General features: G+C 37.5%; 1 protein-coding gene across 1 annotated transcript in view; it reads right to left on the bottom strand.

Annotated features, from left to right (window-relative positions):
• IMPG1 (interphotoreceptor matrix proteoglycan 1) overlaps nucleotides 1-15,971 on the bottom strand; it is a gene marked incomplete at both ends in the record, with an annotated part of 119,761 nt that overhangs the window by 78,932 nt on the left and 24,858 nt on the right. The window contains 4 exons of the mRNA XM_081042014.1: nucleotides 69-133; nucleotides 3,889-3,917; nucleotides 4,173-4,339; nucleotides 11,357-11,590. Of these exons, the coding sequence (XP_080898140.1) occupies nucleotides 69-133; nucleotides 3,889-3,917; nucleotides 4,173-4,339; nucleotides 11,357-11,590 (495 nt within the window). The remainder of the gene's footprint in view (nucleotides 1-68; nucleotides 134-3,888; nucleotides 3,918-4,172; nucleotides 4,340-11,356; nucleotides 11,591-15,971) is intronic.

Raw genomic sequence — 15,971 nt, 5'->3', positions numbered from 1 at the left:
GAAATATAAAGCTTTCACGGTGATTTGAATTAAGGTTCAGAAGCAGACAAAATGAGACCTAAGCTTACCTGTTGAAAACACAGGTGTTTCATGGTGTTCTTCTAATATTTCCTCTGCGGACATTTCATCCTTTCTATTAGTAAAATAGAGAAGAAAGAACAGGGACTGAAAAGGAGCTTGGCAATAGGGGCAAGGCATTTAAATTTGCCTATATTCCATAGACCTAAAAATTAGAGAAAATGTGCACTTTAAAACTGGGTTTACCTATTTTATCATTACAGAAGTAATCTAATATATTTACATTGAGGCAAAATTCAGACATCCCCTCAAAATGATGATGTTTGACCCCCGGACTTTTCATAAGCATGTTGAGGATCAAACTTTTTGCGGTCCTGGTAGGCAAAGATGGTTTTGGGGCCTTATATTTTATAGTCCCTTGTGCTTAAGCTGTGTCCTTGACATCAAAGATAATCGATGACATGATCTATGACTGAAATATTCTTGCTAAAATCTCAGACCTTCAAATCTGCAAATCCAGAGAATCATTAAGTTTGTCTAATAAAGTAACTCTTGTGGTTACAGTAATGAGAGAGAAATAGATTTCTGGATAATGCAGATGTATTAAATGTCTATTTTGAACATAACTGTTGCCTTCAATGGTAACTAGCCAGGAAGATGTGGGTTGGTTTGCAGTGCTATGGAGTGGCAGTGTGGAATATATTCTAAGGGCAGATCCAAGGTCAGGGTTATAGAATTGACTACATATAATGCAGCCCATTCTAGGAAGCTTTACTTAGAAAGGAGTAGCAGCAGTGATCTCTTTTAAATCTCACTAAAAGGTTTGTTACTATAAGCTAGTAGGTCTCAAAGGATTGTGTCTGTGTTTGTATAATATAGTCATCGTTGACCAACATATTTGATCTAATTTTCTGTGGCTCATGATGATGGAAGACAAAAGGGAATGGCTAGGTACTCTGTTGTCGTAAAGTCATAGAGATTGGCCATAGACAATAGGACCATCTACATGTTTCTACTACACACAATTCTGCCGAAGTGCTAATAGGGGTAACGTACAACATGTATCAATCAGCCTGGCATGGCTCTGGCCAATCAGAATGGGTGTTAGTTGTAAACAGGGGTGACTATATTGATGCACATAGGCTAAATTAAACTGATTTGGAATTAGCTATTCTTAGTTGTTTTTGTTGCTATTATGCTATGTGTTTATTAAATCGTTTTTATGGAGGTAATATTTAGTAAACTCATATCAAATATTACAGCATTTGTAACTTAGGCAATATTCTTTCTCTTTTTTTACTTTATAGAGCTTTGGTTATAGTAAGGTATCTTTTCTCCTGTTATCACTTTAGTATCCTTGTTTTACCTTGTAAAAAAGAAAATAACCAAGAAGAGTAGTTCTTAAAATGCTGACTATTGCCTTAGTTTCAAGTCAACAGCTCAGTTTGGACAGGTGTGATTCTGCCACTACACTGGCAATCTAGACCATCACCCAGGAGCTACAATTTGGGAAGCTAGGCTGCTGGGTTCTTCCAGTGACTTTTATCTTAAAGTCATTTGAAACTGGCAGGTGAGAAATTTTTCGTGGGCTAGTCAGGTGAGAAATTTTTCTGTTTTCTCTTCTTGGAAAGGTTTGAAATAAAAGAGAGGTTGTTTTCTGCTTTTCTTTCTTTTTTTAAAAGACAACTTGGTAACCAGAGGTAGTTTATCCAAAATGTTTATCTCTTGTTCCCTCTTTCTCTCTAGCAATGCTGGTAGGTACATGAGTACATATAATGATTCTATTTCTTTTTCTTTCTGGGTTGGATAATCATTTCCAATAAGTTTTTAATGTTTTTATATCAAGTCTGGGTACATTTTGTTGAATTGTTTCTTATGAATGGCCTCTGCTTTCTTTTTCTTTTTGGAAAATGAGGAGTCAGCATTATCCTGTATTTAAATCAGAGGAGTCAATATCTCTGTGTCTTGTGAACAATATTAATACTCTAGTACTATTTTCCTAAGTCACATTATTTCTTTTAGCAATAACTTTAAAATTTTTTAAAAAATGTGGCTAGATAGACATTTTAAGGACAGTTGTATATTATAAATACATGAAAACTTTGCTCAGTTCTGTAGCAGTTGGTCAAGAAATATAAAACAGTTCCTGCCCTCGAGGTGTTTACACTCTCACAGGAAACAGGGTGAAGCAAGTAAATGTTAAATAAAAACATAAATGCCAAAAAGAACACAAAATTCAAAGCAGGGAGAGATTGCACTAGGCTCAAATAGGTGGTTAAGATGTCATGAGGAGGTGGAACTCCACCTATAGACTGAAAAGGGAATAGGATTTAGAGGGATGGAGTGGAGAAGGCAGATTCTTCCAGGAAAGGGAGTCTTGGAGTCAGAATCTGGGATGAGCAGGTGTGATGTCTGTGCAGCGAGGAAGTGGCATGCTAGCAGCAATGGGATCATGGATAATGAAAGGCAACGTGGGAAAGGTCAGGAGTTGAAGGGCCTCGATTCATTAGTTTGGCTTCTGCCTCAATGCATGTCCTGGCTGGAAGCAGACGGCTCACTCATAGTGGGGTAATTTGAGCAAAATTTAATAAAGAGATTATTACTAAGAGCAACCACAAATGATTGTGCAGAATCCCAGGCTGCTAATAGTGGGATGCTAAAAGCACTTCCACAGCAGGAAGGGTAAGACGATGGAGCAGTTATCACAAACCACAGACAGAGAAAGCTCTGTGGAAAGGGCTGCTTCACAGAAACTGAGCTGAAGTTAAAGGAGACCAACAGCCCTCATAGACTTTGCAGGTTATGGGGGTGATAAATTTGCTCACCTCATTCTCCTCCCTTACTCTGATATCTTACTCCCTATTGGCTGAATCTACCCAGAAGTCAGAGGGCAGAGGATGCCAGGGTTTCAATTTTTCCCACTCGGCCTTCTGCACAGAAGAGGTGGGGAAATGCAGGGAAGGGATATTTAGGGTAAAAAGAAGTTAGGGGAATCTCTTGAAAGCCATTGAACAGGGCTCACTGTAAGGAAAGGACTATTTCAGACATATCAATCCTGCAGCAGTTAAGCATGTTCAGGTGGGGAAGAGGTTAGAGCCAAGGAAATCTGTTAGGGAGATCAGATTTGACGTTTTTCCTGTGTAAATTAATAAGATCCTGAACCAGGTTGTTGGCAAAGGAAATAGAAATGAAGGAACAAATGTGAAAACCATGATAAAGAATTGTCAGTAATCATACAGCCAAATTTGGGTCTCTTTAGTATTACTATTTTCAGATTTAGATTTCTAAATGTTACAAAATGTATGTAATTTGTGAGGTTAGAGTTTGGCAATGGCATCGCTCTTCTTAATTATTTTTATCTAATATACTTTTCCTTTCTTTTCTTTTACATTTTGATTTTCTTACTTCATATTCAGTTCCTGTTGAGGACATAGCTCATTGGTTCAGTAATTCAGTTTGAGAAATACTAACACTTTACAGAATACCAAAAGGGAGTTCAAAATTCAGGTTTCTCTCATATTTATTAAATATTTTCCTGATGTAACTAATAATTTATTATAAATTCTAAAAATCATACTATTTTAATTGCTGTATATCTTATAACTGAAAACATAAATTAGATATTTATCACATAGTAATGAATTAATTTTAACTGAAAACAGTGCAAACATATATCTCAGTCCATAAAGTCTAACCATTTCTCTTCTTACCTTCATTTGTCTTTATGACAATAATGTATAAATTGTCAGAATAACCTACAGAGATCTCAGTGGTTGACATAAAATCATAAAGGTATAATAGCTGAGACTCACTCCATTATGTGATCTTTCAGAAGTCAGGAACATGCAGTACTCTATTTTGGGTACTTACCTCTCAGGGAAGTGTCTCTGTTTTATTCTCTGCAGAAAGAGAAAAAGTAATTTTACCAAAAGATAATGCCAATTGAAGAGCTAAAGTCTATTTTCATTCTCTTTTCCTTTAACTTCACTTCAATCTGCCTGTACAATGTTATTTTGTAAGAATAAAATTCCCATTGGCCTTATCCTACATCTCGAAGCAACCCTTTTGCTGTGGAGACCAGTTCAAAAGGGGCAGGGGCTGGAGGTCTGGGAGCTCTTGGGGTAGTGTTCCAAACATCTAGTATTTAGGCTCACCTGCTGAAGAAGATCCAGGTGCTCCTGAGAGTTGCTGAAATTTTTCCCAATGTCAAAGAGGCAGAAAGTCTCCTGTTGGCAGATGCTGACCCAGTGCTGATACTCCCCTGTGTCAGGTATGTGATCCAGAAAGATTCGATATGCTTCCCATACTGCTTCCTGACACACTGCAATGCAGCACCATTAGGAGTAGAAGATCTGCTCACAACCCAAGTACAATCTTATAATATGGTAAGCGCTTTCATGGCTTTTGTTGACACTCTAATTCATAGCCCATAGAAATGAATTCATTTAACAACTATGTATTGAGCATCCATGTGTGCAATGGGGAAAAATAAAATAAGGAAGATAGGGAATATGAGGGTGTGTGTGTGTGTGTGTGTGTGTGTGTGTGTGTGTGTGTGTATGTGTGACTGCAATTTAAAGTAGGGTGGTTGAGGAAAGCCTCATTATAAATGTGACTTTTGAACAGTTTGGGAAAAGGCCTCAAGGTTGGAGAATGCTACGAACATTGAAGGAATAGCAAAGAGATCAGTGTGGCCAGAGCAAGGTTGAGAGTATCAGAAGATGAAGATAGAAGGATGTGGAAAGAGGACCACAAATTGTGTCCTATGTTGGGCCTTGTAGAGCAATAGTCTTCAAACTGGGTATAGGTACTGGCTGTATTTGAAGACTTTCCAAAGAATAAACAGGCATACAAACAGTTTAAATATAATCAATTTCTGTCTCAACTTTCCTATCATGTTTCCAGATATTGGTCTGCCTAAGAGCACACCTTTCCTCCTTTACTTTCCCTTTGGTTGTCATCTTTCCCCCATTCATTCATCCCTAATCTTCCTGTGGCACATTGCCCCTGGCTGCCACACAAAGGGATGATTGGAAATCATCCCTGAGATTAAGAAAGCAAGTGAACTTAGTCGAGGGGTAACACATACATGTGCAGTTCGGGTGGTTTCTCATTCTTTGCTTTTAAGAGGTTAGGAGTCCTGATGGAGCTGACAGCTGATAGATCATTAAAAACAGTGATGACAGCTCATGATGTGATTGTTAGCATATAATGCCAAAGGAACTTAAAAAATAAAGATATTACTATGACAAAATTCCCTCTGTTCCTATCTTTTCATTTATGTAACAAGTTTTCTCAGTGAAACTAGGTGAAATAATAGGGATAAAATTGATGCTAAATTCTGTCTTATTTTAGCAGTATAGAATATGAATAATAAGTAATATTACATGAACTAATAGAGGAACAATACCAAAGAAACCCCATTCATCCAGAGGCAGAAGCTAATGAAGCTTTAGCTATGGCCCTTCATTTACACTGGCCCCTTCCAGAGCTTTGCTCCTAATTTTGTATTCATAATCATTAGTACTCACAAGACCAGTATCTGACCTTATATCTGTCTGTTAATAGCAACTTACTTAACTTTTTGTGAAATTTGTATCTATTTGTTTTACTCAGTTATATATTAAAAGTAATTACAAAAAAAAAAGTAATTACAAATGCAAATTAATCCGGAAGAAATTTCTTTGTACACAAAAAGTCTGCAGTAACAGGAAATAAATATATATAATATCAATTTATGTATATAATTTTGTGACTGAGAATTATTTTAGAGAAACCAATAATCAACTTTCAAGCTTAAAATAAATTACATTAGGTAAGACTTGGTAAGAAGTCTTAGGTAAGAAATGGGAAGTAGAAAAGAAATGTGGGTATAGGGAGAAAAGGAATTATGTGACATTTCCTACTGTTAAGAAGAATTCTTTCTGTAACAGCTATATTTGATGTCAGAGGGGTAGTAGATAGGCGGTAGGGGGTTATCACTTTGTGAGGGGTGAAAATGTCTAACTATTACACTGTTTTGTACACCTGGAACCAATAATGATAATAATAATAATAATGATAATGATAATAATAATAAAACGAAGAGTTTTTGAGTATTTGATGGAAAGTATTGAGTGGCTATGGTCGATTCCATTGTATACATATAAATGCTCTAATTTTTGTTTTATTTTCAATACCAACATTTACAGCTCACCAAAAATTACATCTTATTCAAGTGTTTAAACTTATCCAAGTATGAAATTTGTAGGTATTAACAGAAAAGCAGGCAAAAGTGTGCATCGTTTAAAAATTATGAGACTAAACGAAAAAAACGTTAGATGAATTCTGTTATGAGCAATTATATATTGTTTTTTTTAACCTCTAGAAGAATGGGGAGCAATTGAAGGCTTTGGGGCACAATCTGACATCACATGATTCTCTAAAGAATCTTTGACTGATGTGCTGAGAAAAGGGTTGTGGGGAAGAACAAGGTGAGAAAAGGGCACTTTAGAAACTCTTACTCCTATGCTTTATTCTCCCTCAACCCTCACTTATTCTATGCCTGGATTTCTCTTAGCTTTCTGTTTTAAGGGGCAAAGAGAATTCCAGACCACAGAGGCTCAGTTCATTCACCAGTAGCAACCTGACCAGAACCCACAAAGCCGGGAGTGGGTACAGTCCCCACCACTTCAAACGTGCACTGAGTTTTCCACATTTGGGGAAGTAGTAGGGTCAGCACAGCTGGAGACCAATATAATCATCTTTTACTAGAGAACCCGTGTTTGTGAATACAATCTCTCTCCTGCCAGGCGAGGATCAGAGTTTTAATGCCTTTCCCAATACCAGTCATTATGCAGTCTTCAGGTCTTCATCTCTAGTCAAGAGTCTACATACTGTACACAAAGGAAACATTTATTCAAACTCTAGGAGTTGTGGGTCTAGTCCAGGGGTGTCGAAACTTTTTTCAACGTTATTTACCAAGGGCCATATGCGATGAAATACACAAACAGCCGGGCCACTCACTCGAGGTGTAGTAAGTATTGCTTCACCTGGTTTAAGTAAACTAAATATATTTTTGGAATTTGCTGCGGGCCAATTAAAAATGGATTGTGGGCCGCAGTTGGCCCGCGGGGCCGCAGTTTGGACACCCCTGGTCTAGTCCAAGCAAACCATCTGCCTTTGCTTTCTTTCTTACCTACATACTCGGCACTCTCTTGGGGGATGTTACTTTGCCCTTCCCTGTTTCCCCAAGCTACCTGCTAGTTTAGTTCAAAACCTGCTGGGTGCCAGATATAAAACAATACATAAAATAAAACTAGCCTTGCCTTTGAGGGCTTAGCATTGATGACATTCTCTAACAATATGCATGTGTGAAACATCTGGGAGGACATGATAGGATAATCCTTCCGTTTACCAGTTTCACATACTCTCACCTGTGTTGCTTTTGGTCTCAGATTAAATTTTCCTTTTATTTCTATTTAAGGCTTGTTTTTAGTGCCTGTATCTTTCCTAGTTCCGTTCTTTTGCCTACTGCCCTTTCTTCTACCTCCAGCCCCATTAAAACCTACTTTTCACAAACCCTCTGAAAGAACTTTTCCCCAAAGATTCTTGAAGAATGATCTCCCTGGAACATTGTAGTTTATAGGGATGGGAGTATTAGAATGAAACAGAAACTAGTAGCTTTTCTTTAGACTCATTGTGAGGGGCAGATTTTTTTTGGTGAGTCCCCTGATATCATTTTTCTGGCCTCCTGGAAGCTTACCACACACCAGGAGGCATGGAATCCTTCTGCGATTGGGAGAACAAGAGAAGCAGCCCAAGACCCACTATGAGAGTCTCTTGTCCGTCCCTCAACATCAAAAGAACTTTTGAAAGTACAGGCTTCAAAGGCTCTCGGGGCTGGGAGGAGTCTAAAAACTTCTTAAAGTTGGATTTTTCTGACTCCTTAATTGAACAAGGACAGTCTGTACCATCCTTCTCTGAATCTACTGGGAAGGGATTATCAAAGGGGTTTTGGAGCAATCCAGAGCCTTGCCTCCCCAGTCTTCCCACAGTTGTTGGCCACCACCTGAATCTGACCACAAAGCTTCAGTCTTGCTGCTGAATGTCATACTCTACCCTGTTGGAAGATACAGGAAAAACCCCAGGGAACACATGCCCTGGAGGCCAGACATACTCCAGGATAGTTCTTCACATTTGAAAGGATTACATGGAATGTGAAAACGCCCACCACAGGATAGGGCACACTTTAGATGGGGAAAGAACACACTGATGCGGGAGTCAGGATGCTGGATTCTAACTGCTCTGCCACCAACTGCTCTGCATATCCCCTAATTTTTCTTATCTGTACATTGGGGGTGTTGGCTAGATGTTGTTTAGACTGGTGCTTCTAGAATTTGAAAAGGCAAGTAGATTACCTGGGGATCTCATTAAAACGCAGATTCTGAAAGTAGGTCTGGTGTGGGATCTGAGTATTTGCATTTCTAACAAGTTACCTGCTCATGGGGATGCTGCTTATTTGTGGACACTCGGAGTAGCAAGAGCGAGAACTCCCCCTATCTCTAATTTTCTCTAAGACATACATTAATGTGAAAGAGACATCTAGGTTTTGATATTTGGATTGGGAGAAAGAGATAGAGACAGAGAAAGGGAGACAGAGAGACATGGGGGTGGATAGTTTGAAAGGAGGTGGTTGCAAAAGAGGGAGTTTCCCGAGGAAGGAACATAGGATTCTCCCTGGGAGAAGACCTGAAATAAACTTGCCTCTTCTGTGTCTCTGCTTTGGGATAAACCTGTTTATGATTCTACCATGAAGCTCAGAACATTTCACTTGTATTGCTTTAAGCATCAGGAAAAAGCTCAATATTCAATTTGATTCGAGGAGTATAAGAGCTTTCTTGCCTAAGTTTAAAAGATGTCAACAGATAATTTTGTAAAAGCAGCTACAAGAATAATAAGTGGGTTTCTCTGTAAAAGCAACACTGCTTTCTAGCTGGGTCTTATTTCTAGTTACTTTATGAACCTATTTGTTAGACTTAAGAAACCCGTGTTAATGAATAGTAAAATTTCAAAGCACCCAGGGGGAGCCATAAAGATAATGGACTATCATTGCTGAGGTCGGGGTGGGAGAAAACAGTGGTTTGTTTCATACAGGGAAGCAAAAATGAAAGAGGCAAACCTAACCAAGAATAAAGAATTAAGAATAAAATTTAGAGCAAAAAATTGGGTTGCAGCAATAGTCTTTTCTTCAAATACTTGTGATAAATCCTATTTGTGAATGTCATAAAGAATTCAAAGTTACAGGAAAATAGCAATAGGTGTGTTCGTATTCAATGGGATTCATATTCTATATAATATATAGAATACACTATATATTATATCTACATATATTATATGTTTTCTATATATAATATATATTCATATATATATATATATATATATATATATATATATATATATACACACATATATACACACACATATATTTTTGGCACCGGGGGTGCCAAAAAATGTATATAAGTGGAGACTTTGCTTAACATTGCTCAAGCAGTAGTTCGCCATAATCAGAAGTATCTGGACACCTTTGAGCACCTCTTGTCATTGCAGAAGTCAGATGAATTGTATTCATCTTTTGTTATCAGTATATAATTTATCGGTATAAATTATAATACAGTTTTTTTTTAATGTGTATACATTTCTTTGGTCTCTCTTTTTCTCTGTCTGTCTGTCTGTCTATCTATCTATCATCTATCTATCTATCTATCTATCTATCTATCTATCTATCTATCTATCATCTATCTATCCATCATCTATCTATCTATCTATCTATCTATCTATCTATCTATCTATCTATCTATGTATTATCTATCCTTCTGTCCATGAACAAATAAAAAATTCCATTTTATTTGTTCATCTGATCAATGTGTAGGCACATTCAACATGAATGATTTACACATGTCACTGTCTTTTCTTTGCATTCCCATTGGCCCCTGTTTGCCCCCTGTATTCATTAATAAGCATTTACCAAGAACCTGCTATGCAGAGGTGCTGCGCTAGGACCTCAAAATATTAATCTAGTGCACTTGATGTTCTATAATTAGAGTTTTCCTTCTGACTATGATCTGGTACTTCTCATTTCTCTGTGGGTGTGGCTTCTATGAGAATGCAAATATCTCTTTACTTCTACATAAAATGAGACATATGAGTTACATAAGGCTTGATATTTTTGATACTGTTAATTTATTGTGCCTCCAAAACCAAGAAGAACTCTTCAGATTAATGCAACCCTTTCACGTATTACAGATTTAAATACTCAAGAACTATTTGGAATAGTAGTATCATGAAATTATTTTCATGATAATAATGAAATAGTACATGCAGGCTACAATTGAACCAGCTTGCTCTAGTAAATGGGCTTGAGATAGATCAGGGTTACTGTGCTTTTTGGAATGGAAGCAAACATCTAGTATAATCAAGATGGAAATTAGTAAACCTCCTCAACTTTCACATGTTTAGATTGAGTTTAGGCTTCCACTAGACAAGATACTTTGCATTATTTGGAGCTACCTGGAGAATTTAATAGCAGCTACCAAAGATTGCTTTTTTCCTTTAAAGAAGATGCCATGAAAATTTTTTCATCCATGGTAAGTGAATGACAAGGACAGCTACTGATAGCTGTGGTATGATTGAACTCTACCGTGATTTCTAGAAATGCTGTAAGAATCCTGTGATGCTGTCTTGTGAGTAAAAACTGCACTGTAACTCTGCTGGAAATCACAGTAATTGTGTTGTAAATCCCATTAACACCCCTGCATTATAACTTTATACCTCCGCTTAATTTGTGACTCTTCTGCACTCAGATGTGCTTCCAGGTTTCCTAGTTTCAAAAGTTATTGCTTAATCAGCAAGAAACAACTTAAACTTATTAAGAAGGGAGAGCGTATCTGGATTGTAATGTTGCTTTTGAAAAATAAAATCTTAAGTCATAAATCAACTTGCTCAGATTCCTGACAATGCAATCATCCTGTGCTTCTTATTTCATAATAACAACATTAAAATTCAATATTGGGTTTTCACAAAAATAAAAGAGGTAAAATCCAGATACTAATGCTTTTTGGTGACTTGTTAAATACCTAATGGTTCTGTGTTGTACAGGACATTATTTTAAAATACAAGAGCAAACATCTACCATAACTTTTAAATGTTAGTTATTCATTATTTTCATAATAGTTGGCTGATTTTTATAACTCTTGTGACTGAATGAGAGAATGGACAGTTTGGGCTGAAAACTATGGATAAATGAAAAGGAAGGGATGAAAATAACAAAAGACTAAATAGGTTTCATCTCTTTCCTTACCTCTCAATCTATAATAAGCTTGAAGATTGGCTAAAATCTGTTTCATGGATTCCTGCGGACAGTCTTTAACCCTCGCTGGGAAAAATGCTGATCGTTTTGTTCGATGCTTTGCCAAATCGAATATTCGTCTCATGGTTGACAGTTTGTACACTTTTGCAGTACTTTCAGTTGTTTCAATTCTTAGGGCATTGCCTATGTGTTCAGTTTCAGAATTGTACATCTTAATGGAGAGATCTGCAAAAGAAAGATTGATTTCCTAGTAAATATATACATTTACGTGATTTATGTGAAACGTGATAAATGAATGAAATAAACTAAAAATTACAATTCTCTGGTTTATGAAAGTTCTACTTTGGTGCAGCTGTCAAATTTAATAGTCTAATGACAAGGCATTTTCAGAAATATGAGCTCATCAAGTATTTTTAAAAAACCCAACATCTCAAATCATCTTGCCTTTAGGAACTGCCAAATATTGAAACCATTTCCCACATATCTCTCTAAAAATCATTCCCCACTTAGCACTCAAGCCTCCTGAGAGATGGCTCTTGTGATAGACATTATAGTTCAAGTGGGGAATCATATAGCATAGTGGTACCCAGAGGTATACTCTTGATGAGTAAGTGGAGTGCTTCTAAAAACCTAGGGGGAAAAATGCCACAAAACAACCTTCCTCTTAGTGACAGCCCGGATTTCTATACCGGTGAAGCCAACCAGAGGGTGACTATCTGGTTGTGAAAGTGAGTTAGAGCCAGGATGTGTCTTAGAGTACATTTACAGAGCAAGCTGGACATTTTATGTGGGGTGGTGAGAGGAAGGATGAAGGGGTGAGGAAAGAGAGTTAGGATGGACAAGGATTTAACTCTCCATGCCATTTCATCCTGCTGGCTCTGCTGTGTTGTTAGGGTTAGGTCTAGACTTCATTTTTCATTCACTAGACCTCTCATAATAATAACTTATGTTCAGCAAGCACTTTTTCATTTTGAGTTTTTTCAATTGTATTATCTCATATTGTTCTCACAAAAGCTCTGCTATATAGATGAAACAGATACTATTTTTCTCATTTTACCATGCTGTAGGGTACTGAGTTTTAGAGGTATTTGAGCTTAACAATGTGCTCAAATCTTGAGTTCTGCTCTCCCTCTCCATCTCTGTCCTTTTATGCATTACTCCATTTAAAATAGGGAGTATTATTTCTTTATTTTCAGTGACATATTTCATTTCATTGTTTACTTCAAAAGTGTCTTTAAATTAAGGTAGAAATTATTGATGAACAGTTGGGGTCACTCACCATGACTCCTTGAGACCTTAAGAATGTGACTTACAGAGATTCATATTCCCATTTTAATAAGGAAGGCTCTCAAACTCACATCTTCTGAAATGTGGTGCAGACAAGGGAATCACGCAGAAACCCGAGCAGGGAGGTTGGAGAGCAGCTACAATCTGCTGCAAAGCAAAAACGTCCCTCTTTCATTATGGGGGGAGAACAGAGTCCTGGTGGGAATTCATACCCTCCGCCACTTTGAGGAGTCACGAGGACTCCGTCAGTCTTGGGCAGTGATACATTCTTAGGAATCTCCAGAAAGGAAGGGAGCTGAGAGACTAATTTGCTCACCCAGCAATACCTAACACCAACAAGTCACCATCTCCGAGTAGAAAATGGGCATCAGCATCTTTGGGAAATCTCTAGGGGATTCCAATATGGAAACCACTGTTTAAGGATCTATAAGGCTATTTTCAGTGGAAGAATCAAGATAATCTGCCTCAAACTGGTTTAAACAATAAGGAAGTTATCATCTACGAAGGCAAGCGAAAGGTAGGCAGTGCCTGGTGAAAATAAAGCTCTGGCTCTGCCTTTCTGACATTCTCTTATTCTTTTTGTTCAGTCCCCTCATATGCTGACTTTATCCGTAGGTTGGCTTCCACTGAATTGAACATGCTTGCTCTTGTTCATGTTGAAAAATAGCCTTTCTCTAAAGTATGGCTGATTCATGCCATGTGCCTGGACTGATACCAGTCGCCAAGGGGTATGCCAGCGCTGTTGGCTCGGGCTGAGTGATCACAGGGCAGCGGACTGGGATTACGCTGAGTGGCTCATTCTAACGTTGCCTGAGTCAGTTTGGCTGCATGGCAAGTAGAAGGTGCCCATTCAACATTGGGGCAAAGTGCAAGAGAGAGACAGGAGCTGCATATGCAGCCATTAGTCCCCATTACAGTTAGTAAATGGAAATTTCAGTTTAGGAATGTTAATTTTTAATAAACCTTTCAAAACACATAGTGATTACAGTGTGGTAAGTTGTAAAGTTTTTGTAATCATATTTCAGTTGCCATTAAGAATGGAAGAAAAAGTGTATATCATTGGATAATTCTAGGCCTATCCAGCATGGGAAGCACGGATCATACTTAGGGAAAATGTGCTCTCCATACACTCTGTACTTCTCCATGCTTTTCACAGTGCCTGCCTGTATTGAGGGTGGAGTCCTGCAATTACACTCTTACTGCTCTCACTTTGCCACTTCAACAATCTTTGGTCATTTCGGGTTGGCTCTGTTCTTTCGTTTTTATGTTACGCTCTGGTAGAACCCTCTGAATAACTAGGTTTGGGAATAGTATTTACTCCACCCTGGCTCTGGGAACAATGCCCATCCTGGAAATTTTCCCAGTTGGATCCCTTGGATCTTAACTCTTTGCTTATATCAAGGCTTGCTCTCACAGATCCTGCTTGATCTGGGTCTTTAAACTTTATCCTATCCGGGTGAGAATATAAAGGGTGAAAAGGTCACACTTTGCCCTTTTTCTCAACATTCCCACAAGCTCTGACTTGTTGCTTTTTCACTACTACGGCCAATCTTTCCCTATTTTTCATAAGGAAAATTTTCCAACATGACCACCCAGCTGGTGGTCAAAGCAAGGGTGAATTAGGGTGACGTGAGATAGGTTTGCTTGGGAAATCCTGGTTTATCACTGTTATCCTTTCATTCTCAAATGTGTCCCCATTTGAAAAATAAATTATATAAGCACCCAGTTTTTAATGTCTCCCTGTTGGGAGAAACCTAAGACAAATGCTCTACAAATGCTTGCCTCCTTCCTGTAGGAAGCACCTTCCATTTTTGAATATCTCTATTTAGATATTTTTTCCTTTTAGCTGAAAATTGCCTTCCAGTGTCTTCTACACATTAGTCCTATTTCTACTCTCTAGCACAACAAACACCTATTTACAGATATTTCCATAAAGAGTTCCTTATATTTTCCCTACGTTAGGCAGTTCTCTACTTTAAGCTAAATATCCTGTATCTTTCTCTGGTTTCTTTTACCACATGAGTATCAGATACCTTAGCTTGCTGTCCTCCAGATTACATAAAGCCAAACACACAGGGCATCATCCCCTGTAATAATGCTATCACTTGAGCAGGGATCAGATTACTTGGCCTGTGTCCTCACCCCAAATCATTGCTGGAGGAGATGCAGGGGCAAGATCTCTGAGAACAGGGACTTAACGATTCCTATGTCCAAGCATATTGATGAGACAGGCCACAAAGACAAAGTCTGTGTCTTTTCCAAAGCTTTCAGATAAAATAACCTAAAAAAAATTGAAGAATTGAAGCAAGGAATGTTAAAGATTTCAGTGAGGTAAAAAGAGCTGTTATTTATTGAAGCTAATGAAATCACTCTTGGTAAAGCATTTAGATCATATTAGATGCTGTCCTCCAGTGCTGCATACTCGTAAGTTATAATGTTGATAGTGAACTGAACTCTGAGGATTTGAATGTATTTTCATGAGTTGATATTTTTAGTTTATGTAAGTATTCAGAAAAAGTAGGTAAAAGTTTAACGAGAAGGAATTGATAGTTGAAAGACCTGCTATTAAATGGGAGCATATTTAGCAAAACATTCTTTTTCTTTTTTAAGGAGGGCACAGCTCACAGTGGTCCAGGGAGTATCGAACTGGCAACCTTGGTGTTAGCAGCACCATGCTTTAACCAACTGAGCTAACTGGCTACCCATAAAAGGGAGCATATTTAATACATGATTGGAAAAAAATTTGAGGCAGAAATTATTTCTCTAAGATGATGACAAAACATGAGTATAACCTGTATGATGACAAATTGGCCGCCATCAACAACTGTCTCTAGATGAAGTTCAAAGTTACAAAGACAAGAGAAGGGCACAGTGATTTCAGAAAAACAAACAAACAAACAAAAATACGCACACACACAAAAAAAACCAAAAACCAAAATGACCTTACCTTTTCCAGAGTTCAATATTAGAAAATTTTAGTTAAATGTTTTATGAATTTATATGAAAAGAAATGCAATTATACCATATTATATTGTAGATTAATATGGAAAACAATGCTTAAGCCAATAGTTTTGGGAAGTAGTAATATCATTGAATGAGGAAAAGACAAAAACTGGAAATTAATACATTTTACTATTGAGAATTTTTAAATACAGATGAGGAACAGCTAATATTCATGGTGCTTACTTTCTAAATTTAACTTAAATGTGCTTATTATTTGTGAAAGAAAAATGCAGTTAGTAACACAAAGCCTACGGCACTCACCTATTCAAAATGTTTTAATTGTACTTATGGTACCCCGTGCACAGGCTCTATCACT

Source organism: Rhinolophus hipposideros (assembly GCF_964194185.1).
Source record: "Rhinolophus hipposideros genome assembly, chromosome: 3".
Taxonomy (NCBI): domain Eukaryota; kingdom Metazoa; phylum Chordata; class Mammalia; order Chiroptera; family Rhinolophidae; genus Rhinolophus; species Rhinolophus hipposideros.
Note: the sequence above shows the minus strand (reverse complement) of the source record. Positions and strands in the feature narration are given on the sequence as shown.